The 21,149-nt window shown below is 35.1% G+C and overlaps 1 protein-coding gene across 1 annotated transcript; it reads left to right on the forward strand.

Annotated features, from left to right (window-relative positions):
• Positions 1-998: 998 nt before the first annotated feature.
• On the forward strand, positions 999-16,067 carry Las (lipoyl synthase, mitochondrial). Its single transcript, XM_069822221.1, has 7 exons — positions 999-1,206; positions 2,083-2,427; positions 4,919-5,075; positions 6,833-6,890; positions 9,601-9,759; positions 11,232-11,347; positions 15,616-16,067. The coding sequence occupies exons 1-7, from the start codon at positions 1,159-1,161 to the stop codon at positions 15,849-15,851; spliced, it is 1,119 nt and encodes a 372-aa protein (XP_069678322.1). The 5' UTR covers positions 999-1,158; the 3' UTR covers positions 15,852-16,067.
• The last annotated feature ends 5,082 nt before the right edge of the window (positions 16,068-21,149 follow it).

Here is a 21,149-nt window from a genome sequence, read left to right on the forward strand (position 1 = left end):
TATATATATATATATATATATATATATATATATATATATATATATTAAATGTCAATAATGCTCAAATTATTTTGATCAGGAGTAGATTACGTTATATTTGTGGGACATAACTATATTAGCTATACATTAAATTAGAATAGGATTATAATATCCATTATGCAGCACAATCAATATCAGTGACTTCATGTTGAACAAGTCATTATTTTGCAGCGAAAAAAAAAATGACGGGATAAAGTATTGTCACAGTGGTATTGTAATAAAAGTTACGCTTTAATTACTTCATTTAATAGTGTTAGCAAAATTTGAGATCTGATTTTACAAAATTTTCCTTTGGGGAACCTGTAACACCTAGAGGGCGCGTCCCCAGGTGGCGGATTGGGTAATGCCTCTCAAAAATGAGTGGTAGGAGAGAAATGAAATATTTCCTGCGGACCAACAGGTAATTATCTATGCTAGCCTGTCATGCGTCGCATAGGAGGCAGAGGTAGGAACGGTCGGTGGATTCAAGTAAGCCCTCCCGGCTAGGTCCGAAGGTCCTGGTAACCGAAGATAGGTGTGATCCTCCTTTCATATAGGGGGTTGAGGAAGAACAGTACAATCGCCAACTCTTAAAAACATGGTGTCCTTCAAGAAAATGGTTAAAATCAGCTCATGAAAATATTGCATCCCAAAATATTGGGAAGCAAGAAGGATGATGACTTCGTTGTCAAATCCAGAGCATTAGATACAATTTCGAAATTTGAAGTTGGCTACATTGGCCGTCAGTGTTGCCAACACAGATCTGGTGTTTTTAGTGTTGGCTTAGCGGATAAATTACATGAAATTTTTATTACTAAAGGGATTTTTAGTGGATTTTTGTCACTCATGGCAAAATCATCCTCTCAGGGCAAAATCCTAGATCTGGGGCAAAATCTAATTTTACATTAACAATTTAGCGGCTCCTGTGCCGTTTCATAGCGGGATTGTAAGAATCGAGTTGGCAACGCTGTTTGAATTTGATAGATGGCGGTGAAGTAGATTGAGTACACTGTTATAATTGTTTTTAAAAAGCTTATTTTAAACATATAATACGAACTGTCATGCATCTGTTTGTGTGTCTGTGATATTTTCATGGAGTTTTATTAGTATATACAAAATAAGTATCAGCCAGCGCTAAATATGTTTCGGTCGTGCATTCCAGAATTGAGGAGCAAGGTTCAGTTTGAGGTTAGTATGGTCTTGAAAATGAAGTATTTTATAGGAGTTGACAGTTTTGTCACATTATTAGTGATTTATAAGCATTTATTAAGGATATATGAAGTTATATTTGAAATCTTTATATTTATTTCCTTTTCATACAGTCTGTTCTCGAATCTGTTTCGCAATCTTGACCTCTGCGTGACATCCTGATAATGTTCGTGTTTAATAATATATAAATCGCAGATATTATCTGAGGGTATTGGATAATTAAGTCTAAACTGAATTATGAAATGAATTACATTCAGTATGACAAACTAATATAACAACATAAAATCTGGTTATTGAATAATGGATGAACTGGAAGAAAAAATTAGGCCTAAGCAAAACAAGATAAGTTACCAAAGAAGCATGCTTTTCCTGTGAATGTATTGAAGAGTTTGTTATTGTCGGTGTACATACCTCTTCGCGTCCACTTTTGGGTGAAACGAGCGTTGAGCGGATTCCGCCGATTTTGCTACAAGACTTTCACAGGAGCAATGACACACTGACAATTAGAAACTGTATTTTAATGTGGTTATTATGTAGGCCCACATACTGCATAATTTATTAGGTCTATATGCATGTGACACAATCCATTGAAGCAAAAAAGAAAGTATATCCTCTTTTGGTGTAGTTTTTCTACATGAGTGATTTTATTAGGCCTATTTGTCATGCACTTTGATAAGTCACATTTTAATAGTGAAACTATTTCATTAACATCATTGTATAACCTCTAGTATAAAACGTCAGTGCTTATGAAAATAAACATAAACTTAATTCATTTTTATGTGTGTAGCGTTTTTATTTTTTAATGTAGGCCTAATAGTTTAATTAATGTTGCAATATTTTATTTGTAATTTTCAGTGCCGAAGATGTAAACACATCTCCTTAGAAGAAGTGAAACGAAGACTTCCACCAGAAGTTCGTGAGAGAATAGCTAGTGGTCCTGGACTGGAAGAATTTCTCTCAGATTCCCAAAAGACATGGAATGAATATGATGGGAAGCTGAAGCGTGAGAAGGGAGAATCTGAAAGATTGAAGTTACCGCCATGGCTTAAGACAAAAATTCCAACTGGCAGCAATTATGCCCGTATAAGGGATCAACTTCGACATTTGAATTTGCATACTGTTTGTGAAGAAGCTCGTTGTCCGAACATTGGAGAATGTTGGGGTGGTGGAAAGCATGGTACTGCCACTGCTACCATTATGGTGAGTCTCTTCAAAAATATACTTACTGAAGGGTCCTATTATATGTGAAACACTTCCACAACAGAAGGGGACGTTGGAAAATAATGTTTGGATTCTCACTGCTCTAATATCTATTGCTTTTTGAATAACATAACATGATAGATGGTATCTCTCTTCTTTGCCCCTCTTGCAATTAGTCAACCTCTAATAGGCCTATTTTCTGTTAGAAGATTTGACAGACTGTAAGTGAATCTGCCAATTAGTACATACGCAACCACCACGTTGCCAATGAGGATTTCATTCTAGAGCTCGTGTATTTATTTACTTTACGAGTTACAGCAGTTCGGGCAACATCTCTCTCTCTCTCTCTCTCTCTGTTTTGCTAACAACTAGCATTGAAAATGAGCAACAGGATTTTATTTCAATTTATTAAATTATGTGGCAACATTGCTGATTTTTGCTTTGCATTAAGAGGTGGAAAAATTCAAATATCTTGGAGCAACATTAACAAATATAAACGATACTTGGGAGGAAATAAAACGCAGAATAATATGGGAAATGTGTGCTATTATTCGGTTGAGAAGCTTTTATCATCCAGTCTACTCTCAAAAAAGCTGAAAGTAAGAATTTATAAAACAATTATATTACCAGTTCTTCTGTATGTTTGTGAAACTTGGACTCTCACTTTGAGAGAGGAACAGAGGTTAAGGGTGTTTGAGAATAAGGTGCTTAGGAAAATATTTGGGGATAAGAGGGTTGAAGTTACAGGAGAATGGAGAAAGTTACACACTGTAGAACTGCATGCATTTTATTCTTCACGTGACATAATTAGGACATTAAATCCAGACGTTTGAGATGGTCAGAGCATGTAGCACATATGGGCAAATCCAGAAATGTATATAGAGCAGTGGTCGTCAGCACTCGCTGAAATGGGTAAAGTGCAAGGAATGCAATGAAATATGCTCCATCGTGCAGAAGGGATAGGGAGACAGCATGCCTGCCAGCAGCCATGGATGCACACTAGTGCAATATCATATCCATGGGTAAGAGATGCTAGCCCGAGGGTGCATTGTGCTGATGACCACTGATATAGGGTATAAGTTGGGAGGCTGGAGGGAATAAGACCTTTGGGGAGACTGAAACGTAGTTGGGAGGAGAATATAAAAATGGATTTGAGAGAGGTGGGATATGATGGTAGAGACTGGATTAATCTTGCTGAGGATAGGGAACGATGCCAGGCTTATGTAAGGGCGACAATGAACCTCCGGGTTCCTTAGAAGCCATAAGTAAGTAAGTATTAGTTATCTTTCAGAAACCATACTGAACCAGTCCTGAAGACTAACTCTTGTAACAAAATCAACAAATAAATAGACTTCCCCTTTTTTCTCTCTCTCCTTCAGTAATGTTGAAGCCGATATGTTGCTCTGAAACATAGGATGTTTTTTTTTATGTTTATGACCATGAACAAAAACCAACCTTTTCCCACACAGAGAACACTGTGAAAATCTAAATCTATGAAAGGTACAAGGTAAAAAGGGGGAATATCCATTTTTAACAATTTTATCGTGTATAGGCCATTCTATTGGTGGAAAATGAAACTAAAGAACTGTCCAAGCACGAGGGGTTTAAAAGTAAAAATGTCTGTATAAAGTTGTTGTTGTTGTTATCTAATGCTGGGCTTTGGCAACGAAGCCATTAGCGTTCTTGCTCTCCAATATTTCTCTGTGGTGGATCCATCAGGTAGAACTTCACAGGTTTGTAGATGATCTTCAGTTATTTCTTCTTCTTTGTTGCATAGAGGGCAATTTGGATTTGTGTAAATTCCTATTTTATTCAAGTGTTTTGCCAAATAATCGTGTTCTGTAAGCAGTCTGAATTTTGCTACTGCAGATTTACGTGGGATTTCTGGAATAATTTCGGTTTTTTGTTTTTATTAAAATGCTCCATTTTTTATCTTTGGCTTTGGTACATAGTGCTTGGTTTTGCTTGATTTTATATTTATTTTTAATTAGTCTTGTGATGGATGTAAAAGGTAGGCTTGTATTTGTATTCTGAATTAAATTGGATCCTTTTTTGGCAAGAAAGTCAGCAGTTTCATTTCCAGCAATTCCGCAATGTGCAGGTATCCATTGCAATTGAATTCTTTTCTGTAGTTTTTGAAGTTGTTGGATCATTTTGTGACATTCTTTAATTTGGATTGACATCGTTTTATATGAATTTATTGCATATAATGCTGCTTTAGAATCAGAGAGAATGACAGCATTTTGAAATTTATCTATTCTGTATAGTATAGTATGTATAAAGTAACGTTATACATTTGGTGCACTGGTTAAAATCAGGAATGTTAAAAGTATTATAACTTGATTTTCTCAGTAGTGCTGTTCTGTGACATTCCCTGTTTTTTCCTCTTCCTTCATGTGGTATTTTTCTCAGTCTGGGGTTATTACAGTAAGGCATAAAATGTAAATGTGTAGTATTTTAATAAATTATATGTGGTTAATTGAAATTGTAGCTTCTAGGAGATACGTGCACAAGAGGATGTCGTTTCTGTTCAGTGAAGACATCACGTGCACCTCCAGCTCCTGACCCTAATGAACCAGTAAACACAGCCACTGCCATTGCGAGCTGGGGACTGGACTATGTAGTTCTTACTTCAGTTGATAGAGATGGTAAGCATTGTAATTTTTAATGGAAGGGTTGAGATTAGTGGATATCTACCATTTTCTGAAGCTTGAATTTTGTTTTAGTATATTTTAGTAGAAACTCTTGATTGTATGTAATTTAGTTGATACATTGTCTTCAGAATTATTTCTAGAAAAAAACAAGGGAAGTTATATTTCTAGTCGCATGTACTCTCATTTTACCCTCTTTTTGAAAATGTCATATAGTCTGTAATGGTGGGGTGTGATTTGAAGACTTGTGATTTTGTCGCTGCTTCTGACTGTGACTGTAGTTCGAAAATCACAGATACGAGAAATTGCCATCTTCACCCAATATATGACTCATAGCGATGGCGACTGATGTATGTATATGTGGCTGTATGTGACAGTTCCAAACAACTCCGAGTCAGAAGATTCATACTAACTTGAAAGACAAGATAACTGGGATCTAATTAATTTTATCATCCCACTCAAATGGTTAACGTCGGCAACTCTTTGATACTCAAGCTACATCCACATATTACCAAATGCACTCGCTATGTACATTCTTGGGCGGATATATGCGTCCACACATTGCAATAACACAACTCACAACATGTTTTTTGCTCAACACGCTAATCAATATTGTATCAACAATACTTATGGTACCAGTATGCCAATTTGCAGAAAAGCAATAAAAATAAACATCTGTTGGCTCGTGATAGGAAACATTAGCAATTGCCAAGAATCATCTGAACACAAAAATCACACTGACAAAATTGCCATTATCTGACACATGAGTTTCCAGAGCTGTCACAATTCAGAGCAGTGATGGCAAAATGCTACCAGACCTCACCTCTAATGGTGTCGTCAGTTTTTTTATGTGTGGAAGAATTTCATAGACAAAATGATTAAAATGTGCCCTTATTGTTACCATCTTCTAAAATAAACTTAATGTATCGTAAAGTGGCATAACTTTGCACAGAGTCTGAAAAGTTTACATCACCATCTAGTGGCAAAAATAATAGATATACGTTTAGTTCTTATATAAACAGCATTTGGAAGTATACATGTAGATAGTGTTAAAATGTAGCTTCTTTTGTGTTCTCTACAAATAATACATGAGAGGCACTTTAGATTATGAGAATTTTCGTTAATTCTCTGGTAATCTCTGCACAATTTCACTGAACATTCAGGTATACAGTTGTGCAAAATAACCTTCTCTTGTATATTTTATACAGGTTGAAGAAAATTTACAATATACACACCCCACCATGCAATTTTATAGAGGAAATGACGCATTTCTGTTTACATAAATTCCATATCTCCTATATTTTTCTCAGAAATGTGGATTAAAATTGAGGACAGAAATACTCTAAATATTCTTTACTGCGATGCTGTTTTGGTTATGGTGTAGAAGAGCAGAATCTCCATTCAATCCTCCCAACATTTTTTTAAATTCAAATAGTAAAGCTTTTGCTTTTGTTTTATTTTCTTCTTGTAAAGTTTCTAGGTAACTGATTATGTATTACATATAAGTAAAGAACATTCTGAACTTGAAATGTATTACATTTTTCTTGATTTAATAATAATAATAATAATAATAATAATAATAATAATAGTAATAATAATAATAATAATAATAATGACAATAATAATATGTAGTAGGTGTGTGGACATTATACTTTGTTACTGGAGTTTTTCACATACACATTTTAGTGTATATCCAAAAATAGAATGAAAGATATTCGTGTTATGTAAGACCTTGTCTCTTCTTAATTTTACAGATTTGCCAGATGGAGGGTCTCATCATTTTGCAGAAACCGTACGAGAAATCAAGCGACAGTAAGTATCAGTTCTATAAGTTTGATAGTAATATATTAATACACATCCTATTGCTCATTACTTTCCAATTGCACTGCATTTTTAATAGCAGAGAATAAAATATATAATTACAGGAAAAATTGGAAATCACATGTAAACAGGATGCGTCAATCTAGAATTCCATATGTCAGATTGGTTTCTACAATGACTTGTAGGATCCTCTTCTTTCTTGTGTTATGGATCTCCATACTCCACACTATTTCATTTTAATGTTCTTCCTGCCATTCTACAGAACCATAAAATAGACGTTCATCCATGAGTGTGTAGTCACATGTGGTAGCAGGAAGCACACTGTTTGCTGGCAGAGTCTGATATTCATAGCCCCTCAAGTCATGCACATAAAATGCTCATGCAGATTACAAAAAACCACCTACCTACCTTTGTCATGGAAGATGTTGGAAATTATGTCCCTGTGTTACAACACATCTTTCACACCTTTTAATAAAATTTGCATTAACATGCTTAAGTTCTTCCTCTGAAATTGCTGCAATTTCCCTTCTTATATTGTCTTTCAATGTATGAGAGTTATTCTGACATACTTTATTTTAGTTTTTTTTAGTCCCCATAAACGGAAATCGCATACATTACAAAAATATCCCCTGTAAGATCTCGAAATTAATGTCTAATAAAAAAAAGCCATGCTCCACTTCATTTGTTTTCAGGAATTGCAGCCACATGATAATGTGAGTAGAGAGTATTTCAGCAATTGGGTGTTGGATATTGTTAGTAATCGTAATACAATATTTAACTATTAATACATTTAAATTCATCTATTTTATAGTCCACCGAGTTAGCTCTGTGGTAGCGTGTCTGCCTCCAGACTAGCTGGCCCGGGTTCGATTCCCGGCGGGTTCAGAGATTTTAATATAAAATTTTTACCTCGGGACTAGCAGAGATGGCAGTGCTCAACTTCTAATCACTAGCTTGTGCACCAATATGCCTGGGTTAAATCTCAAATCTCTCCACAGTGCATATGAAGAGAAGGCATATGTCACTGTTGATAGTGATTCGTCTGTCGGATGGGGACGTTAAGCCTGGTGGCTCCCTTGGTACTATTCGACAGGAGTAGGCTATGTGCCAGCACTGGGTTTCCCCTTTTCCCTTCCTCATCTTCATCATCATCACTCATTCCCGACACTACACTTACACGAATACTTACACATACACTCACCCTAGTACACGACATAACTCTTCACAGATACACATTATGTACAGCATGACCCGTCGAAGTGGTGTACAACTAGAAAATGGGTCACAGCTCTGCCATCTATCCGCAGCATGTGGAACCCCAATCACGCAAGTGAAGTGGGTGGGCATTGGATACACACACACACATTTATCTATTTTATGGATACATGAACTCCAGCCGTCTTTCCCTTTGAGTAATTTTTGAGAGAACTCCTTAAGAGAATACAACACTTTAAGTTCGTTTTTGAAATGCACAAAATCAAAATATAAGCTTTAAGGTTTTTTAGTTTAGAAAATATATCAATAAGAAGGTTTGCATCATAAATATAAAAATTCTTACAATTTAAAAACTTCAAAACTTCAAGTATTTCTGAGATTCAAATATTAACTTAGTTTGTGAGTCATAACAGTGTCCAAACTTCACTAAATATTCTTTAATACATTATATGTACTTTCTTCTTTTAGACCTTAGCTCTTCTCGCTCTTTTAGATCATCATTAAAATACGTTTTGTAGGGATTCTTATTTTTTTTCCTTTTGTTCACTTTGTGGTTATGATTTGGAGACGGCCTTCCACTCTTTACGATTACAAATTTATCTTCGTACTTAAGCTGAGGAAAGGAATTATCCAGTAACTCTTTCACTTTATATGATTCAGACATTGAATATTTATCTATGAAGAATCTAACTCACACAGTATTAAACAAAAATATTATAAATACATTGCCCAATTGCCTCTATAATAAAGAAATGTGCACATTCTTCAGTGCATGCAACAGCAGGCTTTACTTCCTCTCATCACAACAATAACACGTGGCCCAAAGCTTCTGCTTGGTTACAACCTGTATGGAGAAATGGATTTTGTGAATATTTTTATTTATAGGTACATCTTTGTCAGATATCTTTGTTACGGAATAGTTAAAATACGTTATTGTTCATTCTTCATTGCGCAATTTTACTGAAAATTTGTAAAATATATTTCAGAATTCTCTGTAGTCTCACTGTCCACAAACATTCTGTATATCCAAAGCGGCTCAGAGGAATTCGAGGATAGTTTGGTTGAGGCCGCAATTCGAGAAACCGAAGCCTTGAGGTACTATTCCCTGCTCTCGCCACCCCTTACTCCCCCAGTGCCGCATGAATCCTTCTTGTTCAGAAGGCCGTGATACAACCATCCATCCATAGCCTTCTTCTTGGAACTGAACATAACCTGCGATTTGTATTGCGCGAAATTTATGAAATAGTTGCAAATAGAAAGCGTATATGAAGTTATTTATTATAAATCATTTTGGTATTCCCTTACTCTTCATTTGGACATGGGCTTCAGTGATACCCTTGATAGCCCACAATATATGCCGCTGTCCATCACAATATTTTCTCATTATATTTATATAACGAAAAAGTTAAGAAAGAAAATTAATACGTTTATCTATTAAGAAAATACTTACAATGATGTTTGTTTCTTGTTGTGTATGTTTGTCCAGGAACTCGAGCATTTTAGTGGAATGCCTAGTCCCAGATTTTCGTGGAGACACTGTAGCTGTGAAGACAATTGTGGACTCAGGACTTGATGTGTTTGCACACAACATTGAGACAGTTGAAAAACTTACTCCATACGTCAGAGATCGTAGAGCTCATTACAGGTATTACATTTTTATATTAGATCCAAATTTTTATATTCATTCATTTCATTTATAGTGTTCTGCCCAAGGGCAGTACTTTCACTGCATACCCAGCATTCTCCAGTGTTCCCTATTTTCTGCCTTCCTCTTAGTCTCTGCATATAATCTGTATGTCTTAATGTCGTCTATCATCTGATATCTTCTTCTGCCACGAACTCTTCTCCTGTTTACCATTCCTTCCAATACATCCTTGAGTAGGCAGTTTCTTCTCAGCCAGTGACCCAGTCAATTGCTTTTTCTCTTCCTGATCAGTTTCAGCATTATTCTTTCTTCACCTACTCTTTCCAACACAGCTTTGTTTCTTATTCTGTCTGTCCATTTCACACGCTCCATTCTTCTCCATATCCACATTTCAAGTGCTTCTAGTCGCTTCTCTTCACTTTGTTGTAATGTCGATGTTTCTGCCCCATACAATGCTACACTCCACACCAAGCGCTTTACTAATCTCTTCCTTAGTTATTTTTCCAGAGGTATGGAGAAGATATTCCTTTTTCTCTTAAAAGCTTCCTCTGCCTTTGCTATCCTCCTTTTGACTTCCTGGCAGCAGCTCATGTTACTGCTTATAGCATAGCATTGCAATTTTAGAAAAGCAAATCATTTATAGTAAGAATATGGACTTGCCTAATTTGTCGTCATCGTCTAGCACGAGACTTCAGGATTCAATCCATGTGTATTATATGGAATTTTGATTCGCCAAAATCTTTCCATGTGTATTATTTGGGATTATGTGATGACTGGTGGGAACCCTGATTGGAACATTTGTTTTGTACTAATTGGCACAATTAGCAAGTATGGTCGACTCCTGATAATTAATGCAGGAACTTCCACGAAATATCGAAAATCGCGAATTATACGCAAAATTCTTTTATTTAGAGTCCAGTAAAAGTTACTCTGATAGGTTCAATTACTAAAATACACTTCAAAACCAGGTGACAAGTGTGAAACAGTGCAAAACATTTTGAAGCATTATAATATTATATAGTACTGCAGTGGGATAGGATCTTACAAGATTTACAAAGACACTAGTTTAACAGAAATAATGTGTCATCTTTTTATGTTTCTTAGAGGATTGTACATTTTTTTTCTGATTTTAGTTCTCAAATTTCTAAGAGACAGGGAGAAAGCATAATTTAAGTAAAAACGGAATTGACGTCTCTGTTATTAATTCCATTTGCCTGCAAAGGTGGGAGCCTCAAACCCATAGTCCTCTATGGCCTATGATAAGAGTCACTTTATCTTTTTTCTTTATTTCATTTGGTATCAATATGGATGTTTTAGATTATAACAATATAGCATAGATGTATCGGCCATTAATAATCTCATAGATTAACAGAGCCAACTTACGTTGATCAGGGACGATATATTTTGTCTAAATAGAAGAATATTGTTTATCAGATATAATTCTAACATTTCGTTTGAAACTTTTATTTCAGGCAGTCTTTGAAAGTTCTTGGTGCTGCAAAAGAAACAAACCCAGAACTTATCACTAAATCTTCTATTATGCTTGGGCTCGGAGAAACAGATGATGAAGTTCAGCAAACACTGACAGGTATGTAGCCTATATTCTTATTAAGAACTAGCCGTACCCTTGTGCTCCGCTGCACCCATTAGAAATAAATATAAAGTAATTACATAATTAAAATAGGACATTTGATCCAGGGAACATTCGTGTTTGATAGACGGATAAATCGTTTATTATGTTACTTAATTTAAATTGTATTTAAAAAATTAAAATGCTATCATTTTGATCCAGAGACCACTCATTTGGTCATAAAGATTATTTTACGAAATACAGGAAACGAATTTACAGAATAGCCTATCAAGTTTTCTGTGCATAAGAAGCTATTTTAATCTTACCTCTCCTCGATTCACTCAGAAGTTACTGTAATAATATTATAGCATTATGTCCATCTAGAGAAACTACACTTTCCAATGGTGAATTAATAATTAATTATACAAATCGGTTAATTTAGCTTCCGATATTACTTCATACAAACACAGAAACATTCTCTGTAGGCTATATTTCATAGCTTTCGATTGTTGTTGTCCAAGGCCCCTTATAGACGAAGTCATTTGTTTTTTATTTCATTACACTGCCTTAGATGGCGTTGTTATTGTAATTTTGAAACTCATTTATCTCATTAAATATCGGTCCTATCAAAATTTTGCATAGAGTAAAACTTATCGGAAATTAGTTTTAAAGAAACTTTTGTTATGTAATATTTTTCATGAAAATTAATAATAAGGGAGATATTTCGATTTAATTAATTCAAGCCCCCTTATAACACCCTTTTAAATAAAATATTTTGAATGCCATATAGCCTAAATTCTAAGTTACAACGAACTTAATTTATATTCCAATTTTCATATAAATCGGTTCAGCCATTATCGCGTGAAAAGGTAACAAACATCCAGACAGACAGACATACAAACAAAAATTTCAAAAGAGCGATTTTCGATTTCAGAGTGGTTAATTATATATGTTAGGATCAATTATTTTTGGAAAATCGAAAATTACCAGAAAAATTTCGGCTACAGATTTATTATTAGTATAGATTTGTGGAGGATTGTACTATCTGCTCATGCTTTCAAAAATACAGGGCAGAAAACATGTCAGAACATGAATAGTAATGAATCACTGTGAGGCAGAAGATTGGATAAATTGTGGTATGTTTAGTTGATCATGAATTCATTAGTACTGTATATGTTTAGTTGCTCATAGATTCACTATATATTTAGTTCATTCAAATTCTATGACTGGGAAGCTACATTCACATTGCAAACTTAAACATCATCATTATCATCATTGTGATCGAAGAAGTATTGGGTCATCATTGGTTTGTTACAGTCTCAAACCTTTTTTCGTTGGTTCTCGTGAACTTTTTTTACTTCTTGGAATATGTCCGGCTTTTATAGTGAGCAATCTATGTAAAAATTAATTTTTGGTCCTACGGAATTATCTGTTATGGTTACCGTGAGACTTGAATGTTAGGTAATGTTCCAGGATTTTTTTTTTGTATTAATGGCAGGCAGTGTAACATGTAGCTAATCGGCAATGTATGCAATGGAAAGAGAAAGGAACTGGCCACCCTATCCCATTATCTCCTGCCTTAGTTGCCTCAAACCTGTCTTTGGACAGTTGACTAAACCAGTGTGTTGCGACACACGACACCTTAATGCGTTACAAACTTCAGTAACAAAGTACTTTCCTAGCATGTCCGTTTCAGAGTTAGAATTGGTAATTTGTCCATTTGGTACTTCTGGTGAGATCAACATTATTTATTTTTACAAAATTTAAATTGAATTGGCTTATGTTTGCAGTATGTTAAATTTACAACACATATTGAAAGTGATCACTTGATTACTCGTATTTGTAAGTGACTGTACTTTGCAATATGCTTGAAACCGAAGCAAAAACATTAATGTTCCAGCAGTGTATGAGTCCTCTGATAGCTTACTGGTAGGTAAAGTCGCATTTAAGCTTCCAATAAAACAATTCCATACATCGAAAATGCCATTGCAAGCTATAGAATTGCTGTTTTCAATAAAAACTTACTCTTTACCCGCCAACTTGGAATGTAGTGGTGGTCTTCAAGTGCAATAAGGAAAGAGCCATGTTCAGTTGAAAATAGCGATTCTGCTATCTGCTACTACTACTTACTTACTTACTTACAAATGGCTTTTAAGGAACCCGCAGGCTCATTGCTGCCCTCACATAAGCCCGCCATTGGTCCCTATCCTGTGCAAGTTTAATCCACTCTCTGTCATCATATCCACTTCCCTCAAATCCATTTTAATATTATCCTCTCATCTACGTCTCGGCCTTCCCAAAGGTCTTTTTCCCTCTGGTCTCCCAACTAACACTCTATATGCATTTCTGGATTTACCCATATGTGCTACATGCCCTGCCCATCTCAAACGTCTGGATTTAATGTTCCTAATTATGTCAGGTGAAGAATACAATGCGTGCAGTTCTGCATTGTGTAACTTTCTCCATTCTCCTGGAACTTCATCCCTCTTAGCCCCAAATATTTTCCTAAGAGCCTTATTCTCAAACACCCTTAATCTCTGTTCCTCTCTCAAAGTGAGAGTCCAAGTTTCACAACCATACAGAACAACCTTTTTAAAAAAATATAACTCCCTGTACCTGTCACTGACTATTGACTGCATGGGACAAGTACCTTGTTAATGAACTGTAAACTCGTCTCCAACAACTAACAACAATCATTTCCTGGAATTCATGTGGCAACCATTCTCCACCATCCCAGCTCTCAGAAATGATGAGCTGATGCACGGACAGTAGCCTTTATGGCATTGTTTCTTTTTAGTGTCTCATTTACATTGTAGATGTAAACGTAATATATTGAAGAATCAACTAATTTATCATTAATTCAATAAACCTTATGCCTAGCAGTGATGCATTCTTGCCTTCTGCTCAATCTTGTAGCAGCAGAACACTACATAAAAAAAAAAAAACAAGAGAACTGTTAATGAGCTCATGTTAAAAATTTCACTCAAACTGCGTACATAGATCTTCACAGCAGATTGACAAACACAAAAAATTAGCTACTTACTATGTGTAAGGTGCGAAATTATAGTTTTAATAAAAGGTGGATATTGAAATAACAGAAAAGATTGGAGAAGATTAACTGAGTCCCAGTTTTAAAGAAGTCAATAAATACACATTCACAACTTATTTTACAGAATGTTTCACTTACTTCATTTTCAATGTGAATTCCTCTTCATCAGCTTATTTAGAACTATGTACAGTCAACTTCGGTTATAGTAAACCTCTACGGATCAGCACATTTTGTTCATATATCCGAGGTTCACTAAAATCGAAGTGTCTGTTTTTATACTATTGACGTTGCTATACATACATTATTAATGTCCACTTGGGACAGATCACGTTCAATATCAGTAATAATGTTCACTTTATCTTTCAACTTAAACTTTTTATGCTTCGACATTCAGATGTCCCAGTTCGAAATTTGAATCTAATCTGACCATGTAGGTAGTAGGCACTGACCTATTTCGCACCTCTTTCCACTAGAGGTTTGCCTACTGTGTACTCGGCCTCGGAATTTCCACGGGTTCACTTTTACAAAAATGTGGGAGGGAAGGTTGAGGACCATTATACTGTAATCCTTCATGTATTTACCCTTTGGTCATCACTCTACTCCCTTTTACAAAAGAAAACACTTTCTCTTCCTATTTTTTTTAAAAAGTCAGAACTAATCCTTCCTTTCTCCCTCACTGCGTACACTATTCTCTTTAACATGTTTCAAGCTCTCCAGGAAGCTGAACAAATCCTTTGTCTTTCAATGCACATAATGAGTAGATGATTTGAGATTTTGTTCTGAACATATTCTTGGAAGTTTATAGGAGGAAGGGTTTCCTAAATTACCATTTTGGCCATTTTAAAATTATATTTTCTTGGGGAAGTTCTAGTTTTAGGTCACTATAAACGGAAATATTAATGTACTTTATAATGTATGTGGGTCAGGACCAACGATTTAGGTTCACTATAGCCGAATGTTCACTATAACCGAGTTCACTATATCCAGAGTTGACTCTATGTATATTAAAAAAAAAAACAGACTTTTTTTCTTTGTTGGGATTTGCGTGTACTTCATTGTACACTTAACTGTTAACTGATGTTATAAACATTGTAAAACCTGCTACATAAATAAAAGAAACTCATGTGTTCTAAACTAATATAGTGACGATCATGATTTCAGAATGAAATCTGTATCCAAGTCTTGTAGCTATTGCCGAGGAAGCTTATGTAAGGACAAAAAATTTGATTTCTTCCAGATCTACAGGCAGCTGGTGTAGACTGTGTCACATTAGGCCAATATATGCAGCCAACGAAACGACATTTGAAGGTAGTTGAGTACGTAACACCATCAAAATTCAGACACTGGGAGGATGTTGGTAACTCGATGGGTTTCCTGTACACTGCAAGTGGTCCTCTAGTGCGCAGTTCATACAAAGCTGGCGAGTTCTTCATAGCCAGCATCTTACAAAAGAGGAGGGCTAATAGCAAATAGTGTGAGTGTATCTTTCAGACATGGAGTAATATCTGTACTGGTTCGTAATAGCTTTAATTTTTTGCTGTGTGACAGGTAGTCATAGTGAGGAATATATTTAAAATTACTTTACTTGTTGCTTCGTGTATGTGGTTCATATAACAATATTTAACTAAGAGAAAATTGTTTTGAAAATATATCTACAAAATTACAATAAAACGTATATTTATTAAATAACATTTGATGTCTTATTTAAGTACACACTCTGTTCTCTTACAGATAGGGTTGCCAGATTCTCTCGTCAGGAATTCTGGACAGGTGATATTGCGTACCTTAACGTGACTTACTTACTTACTGGCTTTTAAGGAACCCGGAGGTTCATTGCCGCCTTCACATAAGCCCGCCATTGGTCCCTATCCTGAGCAAAATTAATCCATACTCTATCATCATATCCCACCTCCCTCAAATCCATTTTAATATTATCATCCCATCTACGTCTCGGTCTCCCTAAAGGTCTTTTTCCCTCCGGCCTCCCAACTAACACTCTATATGAATTTCTGGATTCGCCCATATGTGCTACATGCCCTGCCCATCTCAAACGTCTGGATTTAATGTTCCTAATTATGTCAGGTGAAGAATACAATGCGTGCAGTTCTGTGTTGTGTAACTTTCTCCATTCTCCTGTAACTTCATCCCTCTTAGCCCCAAATATTTTCCTTACTTACTTACTTTTGAGGGCCTCTCCACTTTTCAGTTGTTACCCTTTATTCCCATTTTCCATCTGCGTCTGTCATTCCAATCCTGCTCATTTAGTCCCTTATCATTCATTATCCTCAATATTCCAGCCTTCCATGAATTTCTAGGCCTTCCTCGTTTCTTTCTACCAGCTGGAGACCATTGAAGTAGCACGTTTGGCCACCTCCCCTCATCCATCCTTCTTACATGACCATACCACTGAAGTTGTCTACTCTCTATTCTTGCGATCACCGATTCTTCCATGTTCATTATCCTTCTAACATCCTCGTTTCTTCTCTTTTCCAGCCTGGATATTCTAGCACCTCTCCTTATGCCGTCCATTTCAACTGCCTGTATCTTACTTTTTTGGCCTTCCGATAGACTCCAACCTTCAGCCCCATAAGTGAATATATTTTCCACTATAACCTCAAGAATTCTCTTTTTTGTTTGCATTGTTATTGTCCTGCTCCATAGCACTCCATTCAACATCTTTATTGCTCCTCTACCCTGCATTATCCTATAATCTATATCCGCTTTACAGTTTCCAGTCTCATGCAAAACCGACCCCAAATATTTAAACTCCTTCACTATTTTAATTATTCCTTGGGGCAACTTTATATTTCGTCCATCTCCACCTATCACCAGGTATTCGGTTTTACTCATATTAACTTTCAGTCCCCCTGCTTTAAATGCTTCAAGGAGTTTCCTTACCATAAATTTTGCATCTTCTCGACATTGTGCAATTATCACCTGCATATTTTCCTAAGAACCTTATTCTCAAACACCCTTAATCTCTGTTCCTCTCTCAAAGTGAGAGTCCAAGTTTCACAATCATAGAGAACAACCGGTAATATAACTTTTATAAATTCTAACTTTCAGATTTTTCGACAGCAGACTGGATGATAAAAGTTTCTCAACCGAATAATAACAGGCATTTCCCATATTTATTCTGTGTTTAATTTCATCCCGAATATCATTTATATTTGTTACTGTTGCTCCCAGATATTTGAACATCTCTACCTCTTCAAAAGATAAATTTCCAATTTTTATATTTCCATTTCGTACAATATTCTCGTCACGAGACATAATCATATACTTTGTCTTTTCGGGATTTACTTCCAACCCTATCTCTTTACTTGCTTCCAGTAAAATTCCCGTGTTTTCCCTAATCGTTTGTGGATTTTCTCCTAACATATTCACGTCATCCGCATAGACAAGCAGCTGATGTAACCCGTTCAATTCCAAACCCTCTCTGTTATCCTGGACTTTCCTAATGGCATACTCTAGAGCAAAGTTAAAAAGTAAAGGTGATAGTGCATCTTCTTGCTTTAGCCCACAATGAATTGGAAACGCATCTGACAGAAACTGACCTATACGAACCCTGCTGTATGTTTCACTGAGACACATTTTAATTAATCGAACTAGTTTCTTGGGAATACCAAATTCAATAAGAATATCATATAAAACTTCTCTCTTAACCGAGTCATATGCCTTTTTGAAATCTATGAATAACTGATGCACTGTACCCTTATACTCCCATTTTTTCTCCATTATCTGTCGAATACAGAATATCTGGTCAATAGTTGATCTATTACGCCTAAAACCACATTGATGATCCCCAATAATTTCATCTACATATGGAGTTAATCTTTTCAAAAGAATATTGGACAAAATTTTGTACGACGTCAACAAAAGTGACATTCCTTAACGTGACTACACTTTTGAATTAATTCAATTTGCAGTACAACTGATTTTATTCTTTTTATGTATTTCAACTAATTATATAGGGCCTAAACTTTTAATTTTGTTACATTTTTGCTAGACTATGAAATTTCCTTGGAATTGTTGATAAAGTCTGGAAAAATAATGTAATATTGCAGCCTGATCTCTACAAGAAAAATGCATGATACAGTATTTAAATTCTGTCAATAATAAATCAACTTCCAGAGAGTAAAGAATAAAAATACTGTATTATATTTAATACATAGTACAGTATTATAATTTTAAGTTTAATCGTCATTTGTTTACCGCACAGATAGTCAACTGAAAATGGCTGCTCCGTTTAAATGTTTCGGTGAAGGTAACATTAGTGAAATAGAATCTTACTAAGTCAATTAAAAATTTTTATTGTATTAGAGTACTTTATTTCTTCTAATCATGTAACAGTCAATTAAATCCCACTCAAGCTTTGATTTTCTCTAGGTAAATGAAAACCTCTAGTAAATGTAATGATTTTCTTAAAAACTGTACATGAGTAATTGTATGACTTCTTAAATAGCCATGGTCATAAGACAAAGTTACATGATCATTTTAAAAATGTATTCTGTAAGTTAGATATTTCATTTTGTGGCGAACACTCCACAGAGTAGTTATTTTTAAGTAAAGTCATACCATTCCTCATATACAAATATGTGAGAGAGAAAAAGAATTGTGGAAACGAAAGTTTAGTGCAGGTCATAGTAAGAAACTCAAGAACTTCAAATCAATGTAGCACAAGCAGCTGGGTACACTTAAGATTGGTTCCTCGCTAATATTAACAGTATCAAAATGACAATAGAAGAAAAAGCACTGATTCAATATGAAAAACTTATCAGATTACCAGGAAACAATTGGCATTCATACAGTCCTCTCTGTAGATTGAAAACTCAAAAAAGTTTCATATCCATTGTTCTAGAATTAAAACAGAAAATCAATATCCCGAATTTAAAAGAAAACTTACAAATTAAACTAAACCCTTTAACTCTATTAAATATAGAATTTAATCTAAATTTAACAGAAGAAATACTGAAATCAGAAGTAAACACTGAAATACTGAAACAATTGTCTTTAGAGACAATTAATATTAGGTACCCTCCACAAAACTGGCTTCATTTATACACCAACGGATCCTTGATCTCCAGAGAACAAGGTGCCGGTGCAGGTGTTACATGCTGTCTCTTCTCACTTTATAGATCACTTGGATATGGAACAACAAGTTTTGATGGTGAAATCATTGCAATAAGTGAATGTCTCAGGAATCTTCTATGCCACATCAATAAATTTAGGAATACAGTTATATTGTCAGACTCCAAAGCAGCTATTCTATCAATTGTCTCTAAACACACACCTTCATCTCAAACAGCAGAAATAACTAAAATGCTCTCTCAATTAACATCACTCAATAAAAGAATTGTATTCCAATGGATACCGTCCCATTGTGGAATCCTGGGAAACGAGAATGCAGATGCTTTAGCAAAGAAGCGCAGCACTGCTACTTACAGACCTCTTACTAGATCTACGTATTACTCTGTGAAGAGATTTATTAAATCTACATACTTAGACTTCAACAAACAAAATTTGATAACACAATCCCAAGGGAAAAAATGGAACTCTCTGCATCAAAATCCACAGTTAATTCCCGATTTACCACGAAAATCGTCTGTAGCTGCATTTAGATTGGCAACAGGCCATGATTGTTTGGCTAAACACCTGCATAGAATTGGAATATATCAGTCCCCTAACTGCCCATTGTGCAACTCAAACCAAGAAATGGATTCGGAACACCTCAAAATCTGTGCTTCAGTGGCTGGTCATGATAATATCTTTGAAAAATATTGGAGTGCAAGAGGTCAAATGACTTTATTGTCAAATGCCTGGCATTAGAAAACAACAACAACACGTAAGATTGGTTTTCAGTATTAATAATATGATATGTGAGATCATTTAATTTAGTGTTTCTTGACGTAAATACCAAAATACACCTCATTTCTCGTGAAAAACAACAACTGAATAGACTACAGTGGACTGTAGTGGACTTTATATTGTCAGCAAACGGCTGGATACATTAAGAAGATTGATTGATTGATTGATTGATTGATTGATTGATTGATTGATTGATTGACGTAAATACCAGTACATCTGTGTTTTTGGAAAAAAATTTGTTACCGCCTTTCCTACCAGTGAATTTATTCCTTTATCTATGTGGGATTTGGGGGAATTATTGTACATGTTTATCTTCAGTAAGGAGCAAAAGAATTAAGACAAGAAAATGGTATAAATGTATGGCATCTGTAAACTAAGAACAAATTATATTGGTAGATCTAGTTTAGGTAAGAGTGAATTACAGAGCATGAAACTACAGTAGTTGGTAAGTAGAATAATAGTTATGTATGCAACTAGTGGTATGTGCATTATTATCACTCTTTAATGACACAGAAGCGATAATAATGCACATACCACTAGTTGCATACAATATTTTTTTTTATCCACGATCTTTTAATAATGTTTATGATAATTACAATTTTAGTAATACAGCTTAGCTGCAAGTCACAAAATAATCTGGAATTAAATATTAATTTGCGTATGTGTGTGTGTTTTTTTTTCAGTAAACTGAGATTTAATTACTGCACATTACCCCATTACCATAGTGAAATAAATAAGTGTGGAGTAGGCATTAAATACAGAAAGATATGCAGCTGTATGCAGACCTTGAATCTAGACTTCATCTAAATTCCAGAGTTATTGAATGATATATACATTAATGAGATAAGAATTCGTTATCAATATTAGCACACTGATATTTTCGTATATTATATTTTTTTGTAT

This window comes from Periplaneta americana, chromosome 3 (assembly GCF_040183065.1).
Source record: "Periplaneta americana isolate PAMFEO1 chromosome 3, P.americana_PAMFEO1_priV1, whole genome shotgun sequence".
Classification (NCBI taxonomy): Eukaryota; Metazoa; Arthropoda; class Insecta; order Blattodea; family Blattidae; genus Periplaneta; species Periplaneta americana.

Coding starts and splice junctions, on each gene's coding strand:
- Las (XM_069822221.1), top strand. CDS start 1,159: ATGTTTCGGTCGTGCATTCCAGAATTGAGGAGCAAGGTTCAGTTTGAG. Junction 2,428..4,918: donor CTGCCACTGCTACCATTATG/GTGAGTCTCTTC, acceptor TTGAAATTGTAG/CTTCTAGGAGATACGTGCAC. Junction 9,760..11,231: donor GATCGTAGAGCTCATTACAG/GTATTACATTTT, acceptor CTTTTATTTCAG/GCAGTCTTTGAAAGTTCTTG.